Source organism: Molothrus aeneus, chromosome 2, assembly GCF_037042795.1.
Source record: "Molothrus aeneus isolate 106 chromosome 2, BPBGC_Maene_1.0, whole genome shotgun sequence".
NCBI lineage: Eukaryota > Metazoa > Chordata > Aves > Passeriformes > Icteridae > Molothrus > Molothrus aeneus.
This window is the reverse complement of record NC_089647.1, coordinates 25391699-25411916: the sequence shown is the minus strand read 5'-3', so window position 1 is coordinate 25411916 and position 20218 is coordinate 25391699. Positions and strand designations below refer to the sequence as shown.

The 20218-nt window shown below is 41.2% G+C and overlaps 1 protein-coding gene across 2 annotated transcripts in view; it reads left to right on the top strand.

Moving 5' to 3' along the window:
- The window catches only part of GSK3B (glycogen synthase kinase 3 beta), a 149386-nt gene that overhangs the window by 119130 nt on the left and 10038 nt on the right, over positions 1-20218 (top strand). The window contains exons 9-11 of one of the 2 annotated variants that reach the window (XM_066572119.1): positions 9780-9818; positions 12185-12371; positions 17350-17448. In XM_066572119.1, the coding sequence (XP_066428216.1) occupies positions 9780-9818; positions 12185-12371; positions 17350-17448 (325 nt within the window). The remainder of the gene's footprint in view (positions 1-9779; positions 9819-12184; positions 12372-17349; positions 17449-20218) is intronic. The other variant, XM_066572120.1, reaches the window with a different exon arrangement.

Below are 20218 nucleotides of genomic sequence, written 5' to 3'. Positions count from 1 at the left end.
GGAGATGTTTTTTCTTGGAGTTACTTCTTAAGATTTCTTGTTATCTAGCTTTCATAGGGAGACACCAATGCAGTACACACAGGCAATAAATACTATGACCTCCATGACCAAAGAGGAAATACTAGCAATGAAATAAATACATTGCTGCACAATTAATTGTTCTTCCACTTATCAAGCAATGATGAGTATTTGACTTCAGACAGAGTAGCAATCACTTAGTCAAACTCTTGGGTGTGGAATAAGTTAATACTGAGTCTCAAACAATTGAGGCCTGGGTAGTTAACATTTCCTCTGGCTGCTTGAGAAACGTCTGTTATAGTCACAGGGTATTTCCATCCTGTCTCAGCACTCAGGTTTCCTTCTCCTCAGAAAGTAATATCTGTGTGTGGAAGAGTTGCATGCCTAGCTAAGCACATGTCCAGGGAAGATTCTTTTCAAATACTCTATGGCAGTAGAAACATTGAATAAACTAATTAGAGGTAATTGATAGCAGGCCATATATCAGACAGGTACATGGCAGGGCAGTACTATACATCACTGTTCTTGTGATAGATTCTCCAATGGTTTATGTACCTTTTCCCCACTAATCCATGGTTTGTGTTTCCATCTCAGAGTTACTTTCTGTGTGTTGGTTAAGTGATGTATAATAGTATGGGAGGTTAGTAAATCCAGCAAGGCTTTTTAATACCTTATGTGACTGAGGGAACAAATTAGAGCAGATGAAGTCCCTGGGAGTGATTTCTTCAGTTGTGAATTGTATCTTGGCAAAAGTCACATGAATAAGCCCAAAAACCTTGTAGCACTGAGTATTAGGTTCGCATCTGGATTCTTGCATTGAAGGCATTCAGATTAGGGGAGGTTAAATTAATGTACAGTGGAGTAGAAGTGCAGAGCTGTACTATAGGACATGGAGTTGAGTTGCATAGTTAGTTGAAATGCTTATCTTAGCTTGAACAGTCCTATAAATCATCTGTATGCACTTGATGGTCTCTTAGAACACAGCTTTTAGCAAATGGAAGCCTCACGAAAGGACTGAACTTCCTTCTATTTATAAAGAATGGGGTTTTTTTTTGTGGTAGTAGAGGATCACAGATGAAATTAAGAAGTGAGATAAGCTTGCCAGAAGATCAAATTTGCATTCTCCATTAGGTCACAATTAGTTTTGGAGAGTTGTGCTTGCAGTGTAGCTTCTCATTCTCAAATCATTCTGTGTACAGCCCTTCCTGTCAGCTGGGTGTAGAATAGCATTTAAACCAGTTTATTGCAATTGGGTTACATGAGACTTCATTTGTGAGATCTGTACTTATTATACAAAGGCTAAATTTAAAAAATGGATTACCCAGCATGATGCTGGGATACTTATCTTCTTTATCTTCTCAGTGTATTACTTCTCAAGATCCTTTCCTTTCAACAATTTGAGCATGTTGAGCCATGATAGATTTAAGTAGTAGTATTACATAGAATTGGTTCTTCTTACCCAGTTGTATTGATATAATGTCTGACAACAAGTCAGTGGGCATAGGCAATCCTCTCAGAGCTTCTCTATCTTAGACTTGAATAGTGACAGAAACCTCGTCAGAGCTTTGGCTTTGCAAAAACAGGAGTGTCTGAAGAAGTGAAAGTGGTAATGTTGTTGGTTGTTTTTGTTCTTTTGTTACAACTGGATATGTAACTAGACTGCTGCAGCTAGTTGCCAACAGGACTTGAACTTGTAGCTTCAGAAGCACAAATCTTTGCCATCTAAGCTGAAGAATTATTGAAGATGACAATAGGCAGAAGGTGGCTATTTTTGTTGAGTAGTTATGACCAGAGGACTCAGCAGACAGAAGGATTTTTTGTATGTGTGAAATTACTTCCAGGCAGCTACTTTCAGCATGTTTGAAAGAGAACTACTGAGAATATGGTCAGTCCCTGCTGTAAGCTCTTAGACACAAGACCATTCTCCTTGTTTTGTACTGTGTAATAGAACATGGATATTTGTCAAAGTTGGGTTTGTAGGTCCTGCCTGGAGTTAGTTTCATGCATTCAAGGTGCCCAGTGCATGTTTCTATGCAGTCCTGAACTGGTTGTTTTCAGTGTCTATACAAAAATATGGTCTTGTTTTCAGGGGACCTCCTTGGTCTGCAAAAGTGTGCATAGATGGCAATTAAGAATTTTCTTTGGAAGCTGTAGTATCTGTAGGTTGCACATCAAATTCTGTGGTGCTGACTTGAATAGGATGTATCTGGTTCTGGTCTGCTCTCAGGCATTTCTGGGAGGCACAGATATGTTGCTTTCCTACTCAGTATTGCTGTGATGATGTGTAATCTGCTTACACATGCTGTTATCTACTTGTGAAGAAGAATGGTGGCTGGTGCTATAGTGGAATGTAAAATATTCTGGGTTTTTTAAAGAGATAGAGAAATTGTTTAACTCTGAAGACAGACAAATCTATGAAGGAATATTATTTTTCAGATTCAGTACATTTTGGGCTAAAATTGGAATTTTGAGCACAAGTTTTACAGATGTTTGAATCCGAACTTCATAGATGAATCTCAGGCTTTTTAGTAGAAATTGATTGGTATTATCCTAACACAGTATTGATACCTTCCTTTTTCAATTATGAGAGAAGTCTAACACTCTAAAAAGTACTTTCCTATGCTGCAGCAATAGTATGAGTTTGCACTTCAAACTGTTCTCAGACTGATTTTTCAATTTGTTGATAATTTGAGATTGAAGTAAATTTGTATCTTAAGAGTTGGACTCTCCCCTTATAAAACTTAAGAGGCCTCTCTCTTGTCTCCACTATAGTTTTGTGTTGGCCAAGCATGTGTGTGTTTTTATATCAGTTTACATACATGAGGCACCAAATGATGGAAGTTCAACATGTCCTTGGCTAGCCAAAGAAAAGAGAATCTGGACTTTCCAGGAATCTCTCAAACCATTCTTCAGAAACAGGGCTTCCCTCTTCTTTTCCTCTGTCACCTATCCCTACAACCCCAGCCTCAACAGGAGGAATCTAATATATTTTGGATTATATTTAGCAGGGGGGTCCTTTTCAGAATACCAGTGTGTTTAATAACTTAAATGTTCTTTTCATCCAAACTTCCCTTTATTTTCACTTTGTATAGACTATTTTGTATTCATGGAGGTGCACCCTACAGCCTTCTGCTTTGGTCTGTGAAGTAAGTGGCATCCTGTTAAAAGAGAAGCAGTGTTTTGTGTTAAAAGAGAAGCAGTGTTTTGCAGGGGTGTGAATATGGCTGACTTACAACAGTCAGAAAATAATAGGTAGGCTTTTAAGCACACAGTCATGTCTTCAGGTGTATCTTGGGTTGGAAAACCAGTCCATTTTTTCCAATGATGTCAGCTCATAAAATAAAAGTTACTGCCCTTTCTGGAGATTTGCTGCTATTGTTTTTACTGGGTCATATTTTTGCTTCTGTGTCTTTGAGCCACCTCGATCCCTTGAGCCTTCTTTCTTCTCAGAAGTGCAGTCTGATCTGTGCTACTATACTAATCTTTATACTTGTTTCTGTTCTTCTGACTAAGCTTCATCTATATCATATAACTCTGTGACTGGAAAACCAAAGAGGAAATCCAGGATCAAGTGCAAGACTGTAAATCACAGGGCTGTTGAAGTTCAGCTCTGGTGATTAGTTTTCTGTGGATCTTTTGGAAGGGGGCAGGGACAGTGGGACAGCCAACAAAAGGTCTAAAGGCATTCTTCATAAGCTGGTGGTACATTGGTGTTACTTACCGTGGCCCCATTACAGCTGCCCTTTATCCTGGCATTACTCAGATGCTACCTTTAGGTCTCAGATCCCTGCAGGAATGAAAAACAAAGGCAGTGCTGTGATGACTTTCAGAAATATATAAAATGTCCAACTGTGACAACCTTTCCTCTTGCACTTAGGCAGTAAAGGATCTTATTAAGATTGTAGTAAATGTAATAGAATTATGTAGTTTAGGCCCTTTCTGTGTAGGGAAAATTACTCTCTTGGATTTTTTCTTTTCTCCACCCAAGGATACTGCCACATGTTTGCAAATATAATGTCAGGATAATGAAAGATATGTATGCATATATATGCCCATGTTTCATGATGGCAGAACAATAAAGTTGTAACTGCAAAGGCAGTTTACTTAATCATAACCTCTGCCTTGTCTCCATTGTATAGACATGGAAACAGTTTCTTCTGCAGGCTGCTCTTAAAAATGGAAAGTGAGTCTCTTCAGTCGGCTGTGGTTTGGTTGCCTTTGTTTCTCCTGTTCTGAAAGTAGTTGCATGATTTTTCAAACATGCAGGCATTTTTAAAATATACTTTTGGTAAGATAAATTCAAGTGTACTCAAGAGAATGGCTTTATTCACCATCCCCAAATCTATACTTAGCTGGTGTGTGAGTAATAATTTCCAAGTAAGTGTTGAGTTGGAAAAAGACAGGAGTCATTTGCCTGACAGGGGAAGAGACAGGGAGAAATCTGTCATGTTTAGATTACTTTTGAGCATGTCTGCCCCTCTCTTGTGCAGTCTTGTGGATAAATACATGAGGACTTTTCTTTACATTACTTTGCCTTCACAATAAACTTGTGGGAGATTTGGGTGGGATCCCTCCCAACTTTGTAAGCACTTCCCTTCTGTTTTAGGGGCTTTTTCATTGTTTGTACTGTTCAGGGTGGGTTTGGTTTTTTTTTTTTGTCTGTTCTTTTAAGCCAAATGGTTATAGCATAGGAAAACAACACCTAAGATGAGACTTCAGACTCCAGCTCATCCCTTCTGGCACTTCTCCAAAACTATTGGCCAGTTCTGGCTGCAGCTGAAGTTGAGCAGAACCACAGTTGGTTGTGTTAAAGAGTAGCTTCGGATAGTGACTTTGGAATTCATATTTCTGCCATATTATGAAGTAATTTCTGCTAATACTGTAAATTACTTGCCTAATATTTTAGTCTTGATATCCTCTTGTGAACATGTGTGTTCTGTATGTATGTTTTTCCAATACTAATCATGGAACCTTGAATGTTGAATAATTCTGTGCTTGTAGCAGACAGTCCTGTTGTCTTCCCCACACTCTGGGACTGGAATGTAGACCCTGGTCTCTCTCATGAAATGTTCTTCCACCCTTCAGAATTGGTTTCATGTCTTCATCCTGTCCTACTCCTGCTCTCCTTGTTCTTGTCTAGTTTTTAAGCAGATTGTTTTGCTTGTAATGCTTCCAAAGTGACTGCTCATACTGTAGATTCAAGGAAGAATACCAAACAGTCAAATGGATAAACAGACAGCTCATTTTGTCACTTCTAATTATAACTGGTGACAAAAGAAAGAGAAAACTCTTTTGTCAGAAATCTTGTAAGTGGACTTGGATTTGGATTCAAGATGAAAATTCAAACTCTTCTTTCTGAGATTTAGTTTGCTCTTTTGTAGAGGAACAAAGATACAGTGAGGATGAGATGTTTCTTTGGTTGCACTTCCATAACTGGCATTAAGTTCATCATGGAGCGGGGTCAGTTCTCCACCTCCCACCTGCATATTCCTGAAATGCATTATGTTTTGCAGGGTAGTAAAAACCTCTTGAACAACACGTGTTCAGGATTTGGATCAATTTCCTTTATCAGACTGACCATTCTGCCTAGACTGCAGGCGTTGGGACAAGGGACCAGGGCAGACCTGCATGCCCAAAAGGGCAAAACTCTCATTTCCAGCATGAACTGGACTTGATTTATGCCTGTTGTGAAACTGTGCCCTGACCTTTTTCTAAAGAGTACAGCTCTGTTTTTTGCTTGATGTGTGATGACTTACAAGCAAAGAGTGAAAGCAGCTTTTCTAGAGACTAACTTAAAAGAAAAAAAAAAGTTTTTCTGGCAAGTTCTTATTTGCCAGCTCCTTTTGCACCAGCAATGATTTTTGACAGTGCAAATCTCCTATTATACATGGCTGAGAAAAGAAGCCAGGTTTGCTGGGTGGTAAATTGCCCTGTCTCTGCTCAATTCGTATGCAGTAAAGAAAGTACTGCTTAACAGTAAATGAGTGAGCACTAATGCTACATTAAGAAAGGATTTCCATCAGTGACTATGGAAAGCAAATGCTAAGTTTAACATGTCTTTTGCAATCTACCAGCTGTTTAGCCATGCCACTGCAACACATCTGTCTAGGCTATTCATAGCAGCTGTCCCAGCAAGGTTGAGATCACTGAGGTACATTTTTGGGGATTCTCTTTCAAGAGAAGGAGAGCTGTTTTGTTCCTCTTAGCTTTGTTGCTTTCCTTTGGAGCTCGATAGAAGCAGAGCACATGCACTGGGTAATAAATGCGAGCTCGTTCTGTCTCCACAGGGTCCTCAATGGAAGGAGCCCAGTAAAAAGTGTGTGGTCCCAACAAGAAGTAGCTTTGAAGACAGGTTCCTGGTCCTGTTCCCAGTTCTGTGTTGGCTCATTTGTAAGCCACGTAACCCTTCTGTCTTTACTTCATTTTCCCCTGCCTAAGTGCTATCAGACAGGAATTCTTGACTAATCAGGCATTTACTATTTCTGAGGTGCTTTAAAAAAATAGAGGGATTTAATTGGAGAAAGAAGTTGGGGGGCTTATATATATTTTTAAAATATCTCCCAACACCAGTGCCTCTTTTGTGGACATCTTCTAACCTCTGTTTTTTATCACGTGAGTTTTACACACCTCAAAATAGCCAAATGGCATATATCAGAAATCCCATGCTGAAATTCTCAGGCATTTGGAACAAGACTAATCCCAAGAGCTTCAGGTGCTGTCTTGGGGTTTTTTTGGGGTTTTTTTGTGCCAGGTAGAGCTCAGTGCATACATTGCTGTCTTGCGTGTGTCTCTTCCCTCTTCTTTTGTTTGTGAATGTGTTGTGTTTCTCATGAGCCTTATTGTGTTAAACTTGGGTGATCAAAATGCTGCTTCATAGTAATTGTATTGTATGATAGCATTTTTTAAAAGTTGATTTGAGGGTTGTGTTCTACATTGATGACTTGGCTTGTAAACAGTACAAGCTTTTGGTTGAAGGGAGGAGCTTTCTCTCTTACCTAATGTTCGTGTGCGATAAAAAATGTGCTTACAAGCTGAAAGGATGTGCACAGACTGTCAGCCTTGAATCGGTGGTGTGGGTGGTTCTTGGCAAAGCGTGTGAGTCTGAAGCTGGTGAGGAAATTTTTAACCATGGTGTCACAAACTTGATGTGTTAGCAACAGATGTCATTTTCCTAAGCCTCTGCTCTCTTAGGTAGCACAGCATGCAGGCAGTATTCACAATCTGCATGCAAGACACACGGTGGTTGATGGCATGAAATCATGTCTTTTAATACACACTGGCTAGAAGAGCACCTTGGTGTCACATTGTGAAGCTTTGGCTTTGAGGCTTAATTACACCAAGACGATGGAGCTTGTGTTGTGCATGGGAAGTTTGTTTGAGGAATGTCAATGAATTGAAAGTCAGAGCAACCATTCTGTTAAAACAATACTTAGCTCTTGCCCCATGTGGTTTTATTTGAGAGTGGAATGCTGATGTGAGTGAAGTGAAATAGGAGAATTCTGTGCTTTCCATCCTTTTTGTTTCATCTTTCCATATGTGCTGAAAAATAAAATTCAGAAGGGGCATAAACTCCACTGCACTGATAGGAACTATTTCCAATTAGTAAGATAAAATGTGACTGCTCTGCTAGTGCACAAAGCCTTCATCTGAATTGAAGTCTCTTGGGGATGAGGGCTGTGTAATGAACTAGGGACACTTAAGCCTGAAATGTTGAAGAAGGTGGTAGTTCCAGAAAAATTAAGGGGGGAGTAACATAAAAAAATTTGCATTGATAGCAGTTCAACTTAAGAAGGAGAGAGGAGTGTGTCAGGCCTTGCTGGCTCACTCTTCTGGTCTGTCGGTATTGGAGCATCACCAGCATGCCTGAACAAAGAAACAACTCACACTGGTCCCTCAGCTTTTTGGTGAAGTATAGATTTATTGGCATCTGAAGCGGGGAGGGAAAAACCAACAAAAGCACCAAAAGCTGTGGCTTTGGATGAGCCAGCATTTCCATTTGACATGATCATCCAGAGATTTTTGTAACTCATCCAAAAAAACCCCAAAGAAAAAACAGCAACCTGGGTCTCAGCCTGAAATTCATTTGCTTTGCAGAAACAAGAGGTTTTGAGTTATTCAAGTGCAAATTTTTCTTGAAGAATATTGTATGTAAAGCCTTTTTTTTGCATTTGTTTATCTCCAAAACAGGTTCATTTTTTAAAATGAAAACTTGAGCCTTCGGTCCCTCCTGTGGACAAATAGCCTTACACAAGGTCTTGTTTCATTTTAGAAAAATGAATTGCTGCGCCGGTGGGGTAGTATTTGATTGCTTTAAAAGTTCCTGTCAGTGTTTTATTTTTGGTTTTGATTTTGTTTGTGGACTTGCTGTGCCTTTTGCCCGGCCGTATTTAGTCTGCATACTAAATGTTAGTCTACCCAAACACTTTGTGCACTTAGCTTTTATTCCTTTTTTTTTCCTTTCTCTTTTTTCTTTCCTTTTTTTTTTCTTTTCTTTTTTTTTTTTTTCTTTTGCTTTCACCCAAATGTATTTTAGACCGAGACAGACTTTGCTCCGATGGGCCGGATTTTAGTCCGTGCACTAAATTTTAGTCCGCAGACTAAAAATAATCCGCGGATTATTTACTAAATTGATTCCCTCACTGAGAACTACAGAGACTTTAAACGCCTGCTGAGACGTACGTGCAAGGGGCTTCACGGCTCACAAGCCCCACTGTCTGTCCATCCTCCCGCCCCTTCCCACCACGGAGCATCAGCCCAGCATTGCCTTGGCGTCGGTGCCCCGTGGCAGGGAAGTGCTGGCGTAGCCATTGCCGTGGGCGGCAGCTGCTCGTGTAGTTCTCGGTGGGTGAATTGGGCAGCTTTCCCAGGGGAACTTTGCTGAATGGGAAGAGCTAAAAGACCATAGAGGGCTTTGCTTTTATTTCTTAGGGTGTTATTCAAAAGGGAGGCGGGAGGGGACAAAATTGAGGAGAAAAAAATTTCTTAAGTAACGGGTGCGACGGGTATGAGGGGGAATAAACCCACAGTAGAGAGAAATTTAGTCCATACCCGCACTCCTGAGGTGGTACGTCCAGTTCCTGAAGAATCCTAAAGAGATAATGCCAGCAAACAAAATCCAGTGGAGGGGGAAGTCAATCCAAAATGGAGAATAATCCGCGGCGGCCTGAGGTACTCGTAGTGCACACAAATTAAAAAGATCCAAATTTAAAGTATAGATCTCAGATTTTTACCTCGTCTTCAGCACAAATTACAAATTGCTAGGGATTTGGGGTTTTTTGAGAAAAACCCAAAACCGTCCAAAAGTTTACATTGTGTGTCTGGGACAGATTTACAAGTGGGATGCATCTTTGGAGACATACTAATCTGGCCACTTGGTTCTGTGGACATTTATATCCAGGACCGAGGACTGAAAATTCCTTATTATGGCAATTTCAATTACCCTTTTAGTTCAAGTTAGAGTTTTGATTTCAATTTTTTTTATTTTTTTAGTAAATGCACTGGCATTGGAACATAAATTTCATATAGAAATGTTTCTATACTATGCCTCACCATTGCACAATCGATTTTTTGGCATACACTGTGGTGAAGTTGGACTTGCTGCTATGGAGACTGATGTTTAAAGTTTCTAATTGTATAAACATTTACTATGTCCCCCACACCATGGATTTCTTATAATATTGGCTATATTTTTCCTTGCTGGACTATTCTCTTTTGGATTGACTCCCCCTGTTTGGATTATTTCACTGCATTATCATCTTTAGGACTCGTCAGGAACAGGACATTTCACCTCAGGAGTACGGGTATGTACTTAAATATTTTTTCAAATTACTAGGCCTAGCCTTGAAAAAAAAGGAGACAAATGCTAGAAGTGGAATAATTGAGTTTAAGCTACATCATTGAGGCAGCAGCCAGGCAAATGTAACACAAGCTGATAGAGATGAGATGAGATGAGATGGGCACACACCCGTAACTTGCTTCATGTTAGTCACCACTTGTTGCAGGGGAAGGCTATGTGAGCCCTCCTAATGTTTATTTTTTCCCCCCGTCCTGGTTTGAAGCAGTTAGGGCAGACTTTGGGAACTGCCTACCCCAAATGATTAATTCCAGATCCAAAAGCAGGCTGAGTAGTTGGGTTTAGGAAACATGTTAGGGTTTCAAGGACTTGAAAATGAGGAGTTTGGGTGGACAAGCAAGTACTCCTTTTACATATGTCAGATTTGTGACTGTCTGCCTACTAATTTTCTCAATATGAGGGCTTGTCATCTTTGCCTTAAGGAAATAAAATTGTTTTCTTTTTAAAATCTCTATAGTGGCTTATATGTGAGCTGTACTGAGGAGAAAAACACAGTTAAGAGTGAAGTACTAAAGTTTCAAGCTGTGATAAATCAAACTTGTTAAAATATTACTGTGAAGGTGCATGAGGGAGACCTCAGTAATTTTACCTCTCGTTAAATACAGAACAACTTCACTTCTGTGGGTTTACCTCAAGACATACACATTTGTGCTACTTACCGTGTGGAGGTGGGGGGAAGCCAGAAGGCTTTTTTTTCTTTTTTTTTTTTTTTTTTTAACTGGAGACAGTCTTGGATTTTGTTCTGGTCAGGCTGTGACTTGGGAGTAATAATTGCATCCTCTGTGTGCTGTGGTCACAAGCTCTGCAGGCTGCGGGCACAAAGCAGCTTCTGCTGCCTTTTCAGTAGCACAGTGGTCAGTACAGGCTCTCTGCCAGCAGTGTTAAGCTAAAGCCTTTCTTTTTGTCATCATAGGCCTCATGTGAAAACTTTTGCAGTTTGTTTTGCAATAACCTGGTACTAGGAATAAAGTCAGGTCTTCCTGTACATGGCTCCCTGACTTGGCTAGTCAGGATTCCTTGCCACTGTTAGCACAGGACACACTGCAGCAAACCCAGTGCTGCTGGCCCAGCTGGCTACCAGGGGCAGGAAATTTCAGCCCCTGCAGAACTTGGCTTTTGTGTTTGATTCTCATTCAAGAGAGCATATATATGCCTGGTTTAAAACCTCCTAAAGAAGTGCCTGTGCAAGTTTTTCATCTGTGATTAACTAGCATGTCACTCACTGATTTTTATTTTTTTTTTCTTTCTTTCTCTCCTTGGTGCTGTGTGGCTTGAGTTCACACTGCACTGGTGCAAAGGCATTTTGCATTATCTCAATTTTTACCAAAAAATGCTAGCATCAGATCTTAACACTTGTGCCCACCCTACTCCCTTTACCTTAGACTGCATTTTACCTGCAACATAGCAAGAGACAAGTGCTTGAGGAGGCCATCCAGGTCATGTACGTGATTAACTCCTATTTTGCTTATAATGGATTGAGAAAGGAGTATAAGAGAGTGTGGTTAGCAGTGGGTAGAACCATTCTTAGAGGCTGAAAACAAAGCGGCAGTGTAGAACTGCTTATTGTAATCACTCAAAGTGATTTTCACTCAAAGTGAAAATCTGTTAGACTAAAATAGTTAGTTTTCTTGACACAATTTTCAGATGTCCTTATAAATACCAAATGTGCAGGAATTATCCCTATAAATTTACGGGAGGAGTTTGCCAGAATAAGGTCACAGAAGGAGTAACTTGCAAATTGGAGCTAGACATTTCCTGCACCCCACCCGTGCTTTCCTTGTTGTTCTCCAAAGCTGAACAGCAGCCTCCATAGCAACAGTCTGACCTGCCTGCCTGCAAAAGTCCATGTTAGAAAGACTTCCTTCGCTAGCCAGAAAAACCCCAACCCAAAACCGTAGCGGGGCTGTATTATAATTTTACATTCAGTGAATCCTGCTCATTTTGAACCTTCTTCCCCACCTTCACTCCACCCCATATGCATGGCTGGTAGCACCTGTGTGTGTTTGTCATGATTTTTTGAATGAGTTTCCCCTTCATTCTCAAAGTTGTTTTTCTGAGTGCGCTCTCATGAAGTCTCTTGCTGGCATTGCACCTTCACTCTAGTGCAAGGCGTTGCAATTAACCCTTTCTCAACCCCAGGAATGGATTTTCCCACACTTACTGCAGGACTTTGATTAGCACAAACCGCAAGTTTGTTCCAGCTTGCTGGGCAATGAGAGGTTTAATTGCTCTGACTTGCTTCTGGTCAACAAAGAGACGAGACCCAGCCAGACAACGTGTTTCTCCTTGCTTGTTTTCTCGTTGTCCCTGCAGGTCTTCCGGCCCCGCACTCCCCCCGAAGCGATTGCGCTGTGCAGCCGCCTGCTGGAGTACACCCCCACGGCCCGCCTGACTCCCCTGGAGGCCTGCGCGCACTCGTTCTTCGATGAACTACGGGACCCAAACGTCAAGCTACCCAACGGGCGAGATAAACCTGCACTCTTCAATTTCACCACTCAAGGTAGCCTGAGAGCCTTGAAGGATCCCTTCTGTAGGAGGAAGTGGTGGGATAAATGTTGGTAGTAGTGCAGATGTTACTCCCTTGGAAGTAAAAATCTCTGACTGGTACTAAGTTTATTAAGTAATTGGATAACCAGCTGTACTTTTCAAAGAGGAGGAAAGGGTTTTGAAGTTACAGAATTTTCAGAGTCTTGGTTCTTCCAATTCAGTTTTGCTGAGGTCCTGAGGGTGGTCGTTACTGGATTGCATCAGGAAGGATTACGTGCTTATAGCATGTGTCTGCAGAGTATGAATATGAATAGCTCAGACTCTGCAGCTGGGCTGATGGCTTTGTGTGAAATATCCAGTCAGTGGAGCATGCAGGTTAGAATATCATTTGGAGATGGACCTGCTTCTTCATACCTGAAACACCATAGCCAAGTAGTAATGCATATTAGGTTTGGCAGGGAGGTTGCTGCCCATTTTAATTCTGGATGCAAGATAAATACAGATGCTTTACTGTCCAGATTTTACATGCTGTACAGTTCATCTGGCATTACACTGACACTGACTCAGTCATTTAGAAACTGTAAAAATAAATGTACAACTAACTTTCTTATTTGAAGCCAGGCTGGTATCGGATTTTAAAACCATTCATCTATTGTTTTCTACAGAAGTCAGAAATGTAAAACTGATACCCCCCAGAATAGTTTTGCCTGCCAAGACAGAACATGTGAGAAGTATGGCATACAAATATGCTTGTAATTAATTTTGGAGCACTTTTTCTGTTGTTTTTTTTAAGTGATTAGCTGCCAACTCTCACCCTTTGAGCAAGAATAGTTCTGTATGCATTTTCTGTTGAAAGTTTAAAAAACACCTTTTGGCCCATTTAACATCAATATCATTTTTCAAACTCTTTAGGGCATGCCATGCCCTTCTGCCAAAATGTGAAACAACTCTCTCCTTCCACTTGTGGAGCCTTTTTATTAAAAAAAAAGGCATTTATGAAGCATAAACACATTAAAATGATCAAGTAAATAGCTTGTGCTTCCAGGTCACTGTCCTCTGTACTGATTTCTACATCTGTTGTTAGAAATTTAGTAGTTATGTTACAAGTGCTACCTTGTAGTCATGGATTACCTTTTGTTTTGCCCTTCTAAGGCCATCTTCAGCAGCTAAAATACTTTCAATCTCACTATCTTAAATACAGCTTTACCCCTGTTCTTTTTGAAAGTATTGATTAATTGTTTCATGATGACATTAAGATTGAACTTACCTACTACACAAAAACAAGGTTTTTAAAAAGAGTTGGAAAGCTTTATAATGAGTCAATTCAAAATGGTTTTTCTTAGGGGAAAAATAGATATCTGTATTGGGAGTGTGTCCCTGGTTCCCCTCAGATAGTGTAGAAGCTGCTGGATAAGCTACCCTAATGCTCAAGCAAGTTTAAAGCTCCTCTTTTGCCATCCTAAGGAGCTCATGTGCCCTCCCTCACAAAGCAATTCCTGGGAATGGTAAGAGAAAACAGTTCCTATGGAGCAATTTCCTTAAGATAAAAAAAGCAAATTTCTGTCATCTACGGGTGCTGGTTTTACCATCTGTAAGGGAAAGGCAGGACACAGGCTGATCATTAATGCATTTCCAAACAAGCTCTGTTACAGGTAACCAGTCAAACTCAAAAAAACCCCAAATCAGAGTTATTATTGAATACTTCAGTACAGTGCTTTGCACAGTGATCAGAAGAACTTTGTAGTTAATAAATGTACAGCAGTCCTGACTATGAACTCAAGATATACAAGAAGCTTTTGCTCCTTCTGTTACTACTGTTCAGTCCTTGTTCTCTGGTCTTTACTGTGCAAGGTTCCATCAACTTGGCTGCTCTAGAGCAGAAATCCCAACTGGGAAACAGATTGTTACATGGATAATGAGTCACGTTAAGTCATCTGTGGTAATTTAAAAAGTAATGAAAGACAATTTTGTTTTAAATAGCATTTGTTTTCAACAGGCAATATTAAGTTCTAGAAGTGTTTGATTTGGCTGTATCCAGTTGCCTGAAACCCATGAAGTAGGAGGTGACTGCAGAGGGCTTGAAGGCAAAACTGTTAGAAATGACAAGATAAATCTGACCATTAAGGCATTGGACTGATTTTCAAAAAGAAATTAAACATCATACCAAATCTGCTGGTAGAAGAATAATTTTTCTAGGAAATTCTTGGAGTGTTGATATATCAAGTAAAATAATTCTGAAATAGAACACTGTGCTGTTTCCGAATACCAGGCATTTTCTTGTGTTTGGGGAATGAAGGTGATCTGGTCTTCTAGTAAAACTGGACATTTTCATTCCTGCTCCTTTTTGGAGATCTTAAGTGACTGCAAATGGTATGATTTGATCAGCAGAAAGCCAGAGATGTTCTCCCAGGTGATGTGGATGGGAGTTGGGTCTCATAAATGAATTGCGATAGCTGCTTTGTTCACATCATGATATTGGAAACTTCTGTCTGGACTGCCTTGACCACAATAGCTTCTTGCAGCTGTACTGGTTGTAATTAACCCAGTCTTGAGTTGCACATTTGGTTTCCATAACCAGGCTACAGTTGAACACCCTGCCCAAATACTGTGGAGGAAATCACTAAGGATAACGATTCTCAGTATTTTGTGGACTGCAGATAATCACAGGTCAAGCTTTCTCCTCAGTATTGCCGTGTTTCATCCTTAGAGATGGAATAGGTGCAAAAATACATTATAGCAAAAATTCAAACAAGTTCTCAAGCAAAGCTGCTATTAAACTTCAACCAAAAGAGTCCACTTTGTTTATATCTCCTCTGAATTGGCCTGCTCCTCTTAAGTTCAAGACATTCAGAGTATGCTGAATTGAAGAAACTTCATATCAAGAAAGATAATGTGAGGTTTGAGAAGGGAACAGGATCAGTCTTCTACTCTTCATGAAAGCTCCTTAAGGTAGCTTCAGAGAAATGGTTGCACTTGCATTAAACACAACAAAAAGCGATTATTATTGCCATAATACAAAAGGAGGTGTTCTGACAACATAAGATGAAGGAGGAATGAGAAGGGGGTCAAAGTGCCCTTGCAAGGGTGGTGTTCTGTCTGATCACCTGGTTCTTGGGCTACAGCAGCACTGACAGTCTGTAGCTGCACCTCGAGGCACTGTGCAGCACCAGAAGGTAGCAAGTGTCATGGGGCTTCCTTGTTTTAGTTCTGCTTTTGTTTGGATCACAGCCCCATATTGTTTGGAGTGATGAGCAGAAAATAATGCAGAGGTGATAGAAATTTTCAATACAGCAGTGTAAAGAGTAGGTTCCCAGTAATAGCAGATTTGGAAAAAAATACTAAGAGAGCAACATTTTCTAGCACAAAGCAGCTAATACCCACGGTAGTATTGAAGTATAGGTTTATAACTGGTGTTCCACTTTGACATCTAAGAATTCATGTTTCTTCAGTTTATTTTTCCATTTAAAATGGAGATTCACAAATTCTTCATAACATTATGAATATATGAACTCTGAATTACTTCTGCATGAATTAAGGATTTTGTATTTGTACAAGTGCTGTGAGTACTGAGGCTTTCTAAAAGGACTGGCTAGCTCTGCTTAGACCTGAATGCAGAGATAGAGTAGATAGGTTGCAGGTAGTGTAGCAACCTGCTTGCATTCATAAGAGCTGAAATACCATCTTAAAATGTGTAGTAATAAGAAGCTTGTAATCAGGGGAGTCTTCTGCCTCTTGCCCTCCCAGCAGTAATGAAACTTAATGTAACAGCAGAGAAAAAAAAAATCATCAAGTGGAATGCTGCTCTCTGTAGGCCCCGAGTTTAAAGCTAGCATTAAAAAATAGCAATAGCCTCTTAAAAATGAGCCCAAATAATTTGAGACTTTCCAAAAGCGCCTTACTGAACCTATGCCACGATTTGGCCGGGCTTCTGTACAGCCTGTGCTATCTGGAGGTCTTGCGTAAAAAGCTGTCTGTTCTCCTGTTCTCAGCTCTCCTCCAGATGACCTCCTGGAGCTCCAAAAGTCATCAGTCTCCTTCCATGAGGTGACTGTTCACATCCTTTTTACCGGATGTTGCTTTCTCAGGAGACAGCCAGTCACTCCTGTTTCTGAAACAAACAGGACCTGTCTTGTCTTGGCTCAGTCCCACCTTCTGTGAGGCACTAGATTCTCTTGAAAGGGTGCCAGAAGATTGTCATTTGTTGGCAATGTGTTGCCCTTAATCCTCCCACAGTCGTGGCTGTAAGATGCCTATTTCTCATTCTGATACACACTGAAGCTATATTAGATTTGGAGCCTAAAAGACATGACTATTTTTTCCCTGGTTAATGTCTTCGGACAGAATGATTGCATCATTTTGTTGTCCATTTAAATTGCCCAGCTGACCAATTCCCTTTGCCTTTCCCTGTCCTTTTAAAGGATACGTTACCTCTTCTTGGCCTCGCTCAAGGAGACTGCTGTGAGAGATTGGTCTTGGGTTCCTGGGTCCTTGAGAAAAAATGATGCTTGAGTGAGCCAAAGAACTAATCCCTGAAGCTCTTGGAGCAACTGTTGCAGCTGCTTGCTTGCTGAACCAGTGCCCAAAGCAGCACCACTGTTATCAGCCTTCTCCCTGGGACTGATTGCAGGTGGGCTTGTGAAGAAGGGGATCCTTCTCCAGTGCTCAGAAGGAAACAGCATTATCAGGCCATTGACAAGGTACAGGCTTGGCTGGTTCTTTGCTCACTCCCAAGCCACTGTCTTTCTCTAGGAAATTACTCCTTTGCACCCCTATCTGTAGTTTTGGCAGTCTTGCTCTGGAGACTGCCTTGCTAAATATCGCTGTGGTTTCCTCTTGCTGGTTGGCAAAGAAGAAAATGTAACGTGACCTTGGGCTGTAAGGGCACATGTTTGACCTGAGGTGCCGTTACAGGGGGAAACCCTAGGAGCTGATCCTGCATGTGGAGCACTTTGTGGATGATGAGCTAACTGTTTGTTCCACCTCCCCTCCAGAACTGTCAAGTAACCCATCTCTGGCTTCGGTCCTCATCCCTGCTCATGCCCGGAACCAAGCAGCTGCTTCAACCCCTACAAATGCTACAGCGGCCTCAGGTGAGAAAGTGCAACTGCCTGCCTCCCTCCCTCCTCATCCTCCCTCCCGCTGCCCAGGCACCTTCCCTCTGCCATGGCCCACGAGCCACCTCAGCCCACAAAGTGAACTGGGAGGAAGAGATTGGTTTAGTATCACCTGAACCTTGGTCTTGGTAGGTGGTCATTTGTGTGCTAGCTGTGGTCACCAGCCCAAATCTCAACCCAAGCCACTCAAACTTGAATTTGATTGCTTAATTTGTTGGTCCTTCTCACAATCGGTTTGCACCTAATTTCTGTGCTCTGAGCCATCCTGAAATTAACTCTGAGTTGGTGAATGAGTTGTGATGCCTAGAAAGAAAAGAAGCAGCTAGCTCAGAGCATGTGGCCTCCGTGTAGTGTGGATGAAGAGGATTTTTCCCTGAGGGCATTGGCATCTAAAAGTCTAGTTAGGGAGTTCAGTCAGCGTGCTCACTGCCTCATCTTTGTAGTTGCAGTTGCTTCCTACTGAGTTTGCTTGTGTCATCTTCAGGCACAAGGCAGATATTTTTGGGTTTTGGTCAGCACAGAGTGAATTTTTATTTGCCTCCTGCTCTCTCTGGTTTCTGTCAGAAATCTTTTAAAAGCTCACTGTTGGCCTTTAGCCACTCCATATTGTATTCTGTTTCCAGTGAAAGTTTTAACACCTGGTAATACCAGTTGGGAGACTCCCAAAGAAACTCCCAGGTGCTGCAGGATGTGGCAGAGGTGATTCAGTACATGGCATTCTTCCTCTGAGTCAGCCCTGATTCAGCACACCAGAGGCTTTCTCGGGGCTTGGGCAACCAAAGGCAGGCTGCAAAACAGGTGTGCTTCCACATGTCCTGCCTGCACATCAGCCCCAGCCCACAAGGGCTGTCAGCCCTTTTGCAGTGCAGGACGCTTCCTTAGCGGAGGATAGCTGATGAGGAGAAGGCCTGCTTCAAAAGCTGCTCTTGAAATGTGCGGGAAAGCATTTGCTAGTTGGTGTGCTGGACAGTTACCTGATATTAGATGCACTTGGTCCAGCCAGTGCTGTACAGAGAGAATTTTCATACTCTGGGACAGATGCAGCCAGGTTTGAAAGATGAGATTTCTCTCTGAAATTGCAGTAGCGGTGGATTAAAGGCACAACTTGTATCATTTATGTACTCTGAATTTAGGAGAAAGCAAAACTGCTATTTTCAAATTTACTGTTTGTTTCATACACTTGGCAGTATTTTGCAAATAGTCATGTTCTCTGTTTGCCTCTTATGTGCATCTGTTGCTCAACAAGAAGTGAGAAAACAGATAAAGTAGTAAAAGTTATTTAAAAGTATAAAATACAAACGTGGAAAATTATTTTAAGCCTTTCTGAAAAATATTGTTTCACCTAATATCCCTTTCATGCCTTTTAAGGAGTTCTTTCCACCAAGACCCAACTCTTGAGGAATTAATGGGGTTAAGAAATCTGTTTTCATTCAGCTTCCACTCAGCCCTTTTCAAGGGCTTGTATAGGGAGAAAATGCATTAGTCCAAGTCCTAAATGGGAAGTACTAAAAAAAAAACACAAAGCGAAAAAAACCCAACCCCTCCCATATTATTGATGTCAACGTTTTTAAAGCTTCTGTTTGCAAGCACTGCACTGAGTTGGGATATGTCCTCCTATTTGTGGTTCAAAACCAAAAATAATATCCTTGCTGATTGGAAAGAAATTGTGAAATTAAGTTTAGTATTGCACAGCTCTGGCTTTCAACAGTTGGTTATTTCTCACAGCAGGTGGTGGGAATGTCATCAGAGTTATGATGTTTAGCATTAGGTCCTGTTGAGGTTCTTTTAATCTGTTTTGCTTTGCATGCTGATGCCATGCTTACAGAGATTTTCATACAAGGAGTCCCTTCTTTCTCTCTACCCCCTGCACCTCCCAGAGCAGTAAATGTTAAGTTCCTCAGTAACTGCTAAAGCAGTGTGGGAACAAGTCTCCCAACTAACCCAGGGCATCCTGATAGGCCAGGAGACTTCTCTGCAAAATGTTTGTGTGAGTAAGCAGTACAGGTTCAGAAACAGCTTTTCTGAGTGACGATGATGCAGCAAAATGTAGCTCTCAAAGCAATAAAGGGAAGAGCAAATATATCTGTAATTCGCATTACTAGTGCATAACGTGTGCCTCTCTCTGGCAAGCACTGTTAAACAGCCACATTTGTTGTCAATTTCCTCTTCTCTTGAGGCCAAGCTGTACTTGCTCTAGTAATGGAACCTGGCTTTGCAGTGGGAGTGTGTAGCCTTGCTGCTCTGGCATTTGTAAATTCTCCTAAACATTTATGAGAAGCGCTCTGAGATAGTGGCATGTCTAAAGCAAAGTGCAGGGAAAAAAAAGATAAGATTTATTTGCCCCTGCTTGAAATGATGTGCTAGCTTTCTGTGAATTATGCTGGCCATTGATGAAAAATGCCAGTGCAGTTGTATTCCCAGGGATGGCTAGAAGAGGAAGAGGATGCTCTCATAACTGTGCAGCCACAGCATCTGAGAGGGGAGCCTGCAGAGCAAGCTGAATGCAATGCATATCTGCTTGTGTGACTCTCTTTTTCTTCTGGATCAGCTAGCAGTAGTAGCTACCTCTCTGTTAGTCAGCATTAAGATGGGAAGAGCATAATTGCCATCTGCAGGGACGTTGTGCCAGCAGGGATTCTGGGGTCATCGTCTTGGGCATCCCGCTGTGTTGATCCCATGTAATCCCAAATGCAATGGTGTGACTGAACTTTCAGCAACAAAACAGATTAGAGCTGGTGTTACCTGC